Source organism: Quercus suber, unplaced genomic scaffold (genome assembly GCF_002906115.3).
Source record: "Quercus suber isolate HL8 unplaced genomic scaffold, Cork oak 2.0 scaffold_302, whole genome shotgun sequence".
NCBI lineage: Eukaryota > Viridiplantae > Streptophyta > Magnoliopsida > Fagales > Fagaceae > Quercus > Quercus suber.
In genome coordinates this window covers 552,152-554,779 of record NW_027069758.1, presented here as the reverse complement: position 1 = coordinate 554,779, position 2,628 = coordinate 552,152, and the positions used below count along the sequence as shown (strand labels likewise).

At 32.8% G+C, this 2,628-nt stretch overlaps 1 protein-coding gene across 1 annotated transcript; it reads right to left on the bottom strand.

Annotated features, from left to right (window-relative positions):
• Nucleotides 1-815: 815 nt before the first annotated feature.
• LOC111986222 (paired amphipathic helix protein Sin3-like 2) lies at nt 816-2,325 on the bottom strand. The gene is made up of 4 exons (XM_065782451.1): nt 1,922-2,325; nt 1,613-1,792; nt 1,165-1,530; nt 816-1,055 (listed from the first exon to the last, which is right to left on the bottom strand). The coding sequence occupies exons 1-3, from the start codon at nt 1,954-1,956 to the stop codon at nt 1,221-1,223; spliced, it is 525 nt and encodes a 174-aa protein (XP_065638523.1). The 5' UTR covers nt 1,957-2,325; the 3' UTR covers nt 816-1,055; nt 1,165-1,220.
• Between the last annotated feature and the right edge of the window lie 303 nt (nt 2,326-2,628).

Sequence of the window (2,628 nt, the reverse complement as noted above, 5' to 3'; positions counted from 1 at the left end):
CTAACTTCTCCTTTGAGTTTCTGTCATGGCCCTGCGTGTCTGAAACTTTATACTTAGTTGAAGGAAACTGAAGCCTTAGAATCAATATAACTGTGAGATCTAATTTGTTTTTATTGTTCAATTTATGCTTTGAATATCGGATGTTCTTTTGTGCCTATTTTAATGATTGTCTCATTTAATTACTAGGAGGCCTACTAGTTTATTATTCGTTGCAATCTACTGCTAGGTTAGATATTAAATCCGTAATTGTTTTATCTCTCTAATTTATGAAACAACCAAGATTTAATGATTTGCTGCGTCAGAAATTATTAGATCTTAGGAAGAATGCTCAACTAAATTAAATACATCCGTTTGTGCTTGTATTGTTTAGTTTCATCGTTCTTTCTAATTCTTAAGGCCGCTACTAGATTAAACATTTAGCACTTGTCTTGGGTTGTTTAATAATTAGGGTTTATTAGATCGCTTGTTTTCTAATTAACTGCGACTAAGGAGAGGTAGGAAAATAGTTCCAATGGTGAATATTCAAAGTGTGGATTGATATATACTTGTATCGATGGTTAGTTGTAAAATTATGATGGTGGATGTTGACTTAGACCAAGGTTTGTTCTTTTGATTGAATTCAATATTTTAATTTGACTTGTTCCTTAGTTCTTTTTTTTTTTTTTCTTAGAATTGTTTTCATTATACTCAACCCCCCCCCCCCTCCTTGTTCATGTAGCATAAAACTAAGTTAGATATTCTCCGTGGGAACAATCCTTACTTGCACTACTACATATATTTTTAGGAGTACAGGTTTTATTTTTGAAAGTGTTTCTGTAGAAATAAAATTCATCATTAAACCAAAGAAACCAACATTTTCTGTTGAAATTCAACAGAGCAAAACAGTATATTAACTTTTTATCTTGTTCACAATTCACAAAGCAAAACAATATATTCGCCTTTATCTCGTTCACAATTCACAAACCAAGATTCTTTGAAGAAACAGATGCTTCTTCTGGAAGAAATGTTGTGAACTCATCAACCAAATCTGGATGACCATCAAAAAGAGTGGAAATCTGAAATTGTAAAACAAAAACCTCCAAAAAATACTGAAAATTACATTAACGAAAAAAAACTTTCCAAAAGGAGAGCAGTGAAACAAACAGAACCATGGCATATATTTACCTCATTGTAGACCTTATTTATGTCATTGTGCTCCTTCCTGTACGTATTCATAATGTCTAAGAATGCTTCATAAACACGTAGATCATTTTGAAAGCGGATCTGTAGGAAAAAAAGGTCATCATTAAACAGCAAGGAACCAACAATTTCAGTTGAAATTCAAAAGAGAAAAACAATATTTTCCCCATTATCTTGTTCACAAAGTCGATAGCTCTTCCAAATTCAACCTTCTCCCTTTGTGGAGCAGCCTCATCATCCTCAAGGGTTATTTCATAGCCCTTTTGCAGGAAGATGTTAAACCCAGAAATCAAGTTATTATGGCCTTCAAATAATTCCTTCACTCTGGCACTAGCACCAACAGTATCAGTTCTGAAAGAACAAACATTGGCATAATCCATTAGGTTTTCAATGCAATGTTCCATTAATCCAAGATAAAAACTTCATACTGTACCTTTGAGCCTTCAAATCTTTTAAAACCTCAAGGAACATGTCATATTTCTCTCTTTGATCTTGAAATGTTTCCTTCACTTCCTTGAGATAGCTTGAGGAATTATTTGTTATTTTCCCTGCGGTACAACCAAGATCACTACCTCCTCTGCCTCCACTTGCTGGGACTTGGGATTTCCCATATCTTCACATTATATTTATAAATTTAGCATAGCCACAATTCATCCAGAACTATAAACATCTATAAACTCAACATATTCCTACTATCAATGTGATTGCTATGTGAATACAAAAGTTTATAACTTGCTGATACCTAGTCAATTTTAACAGCAAACTGATTTCTGGCATTCCTCAGTGGAAAACTAGGATTCAAATCCCTCCACCCATTGTTGTAATCATCCAATTCCCTCCAAAAAAAAAAAAATACACAAAAGGAAAATTTTCCAAGCATTCTTGTCACAACTCAATTAAAAAATTATAAAAATTTGCGTAAAAATTAAATCCAATTACAACAAGAAGAACCCATTACGAAACAAGCCAATAGGATGATTCAAATTCAAACAATAGTACAGAAATATGGCCCATATCTATCTTCCCTCACAAAAATTCAGCAAATTCCACCATACAACAAATCACCAAGTAAAAAGCAAGCAGCTTTTCTCGTACGAAAGATTTTCTAGCAAAACAAACAGAACTTAAAGTATGAAACAATTCAACCCCCCACAAAAAAAAAAAAAAAAAAAAAAAAAAAAAAAAAGCCACAAAAGGAAAAATTTCCAAGCATTCTTGTCACAACTCAATTAAAAAATTATCACAGAAAAATTTGCGTAAAAATTGAATCCAATTACAACAAGAAGAACCCATTACAAAACAAGCCAATAGGATGATTCAAATTCAAACAATAGCACAGAAATATGGCCCATATCTATCTTCCCTCACAAAAATTCAGCAAATTCCACCATACAACAAATCACCAAGTAAAAAGCAAGCAGCTTTTCTCACACGAAAGATTTTCTAGCA

Bases quoted from the DNA above. Each gene is read 5' to 3' on its own strand.
- LOC111986222 (XM_065782451.1), bottom strand. From the start codon at position 1,956: ATGCCAGAAATCAGTTTGCTGTTAAAATTGACTAG. The intron at 1,793-1,921 runs GTATCAGCAAGT...TATAATGTGAAG, and splicing joins TTGCTGTTAAAATTGACTAG to ATATGGGAAATCCCAAGTCC. The intron at 1,531-1,612 runs GTACAGTATGAA...TTGTTCTTTCAG, and splicing joins AAAGATTTGAAGGCTCAAAG to AACTGATACTGTTGGTGCTA.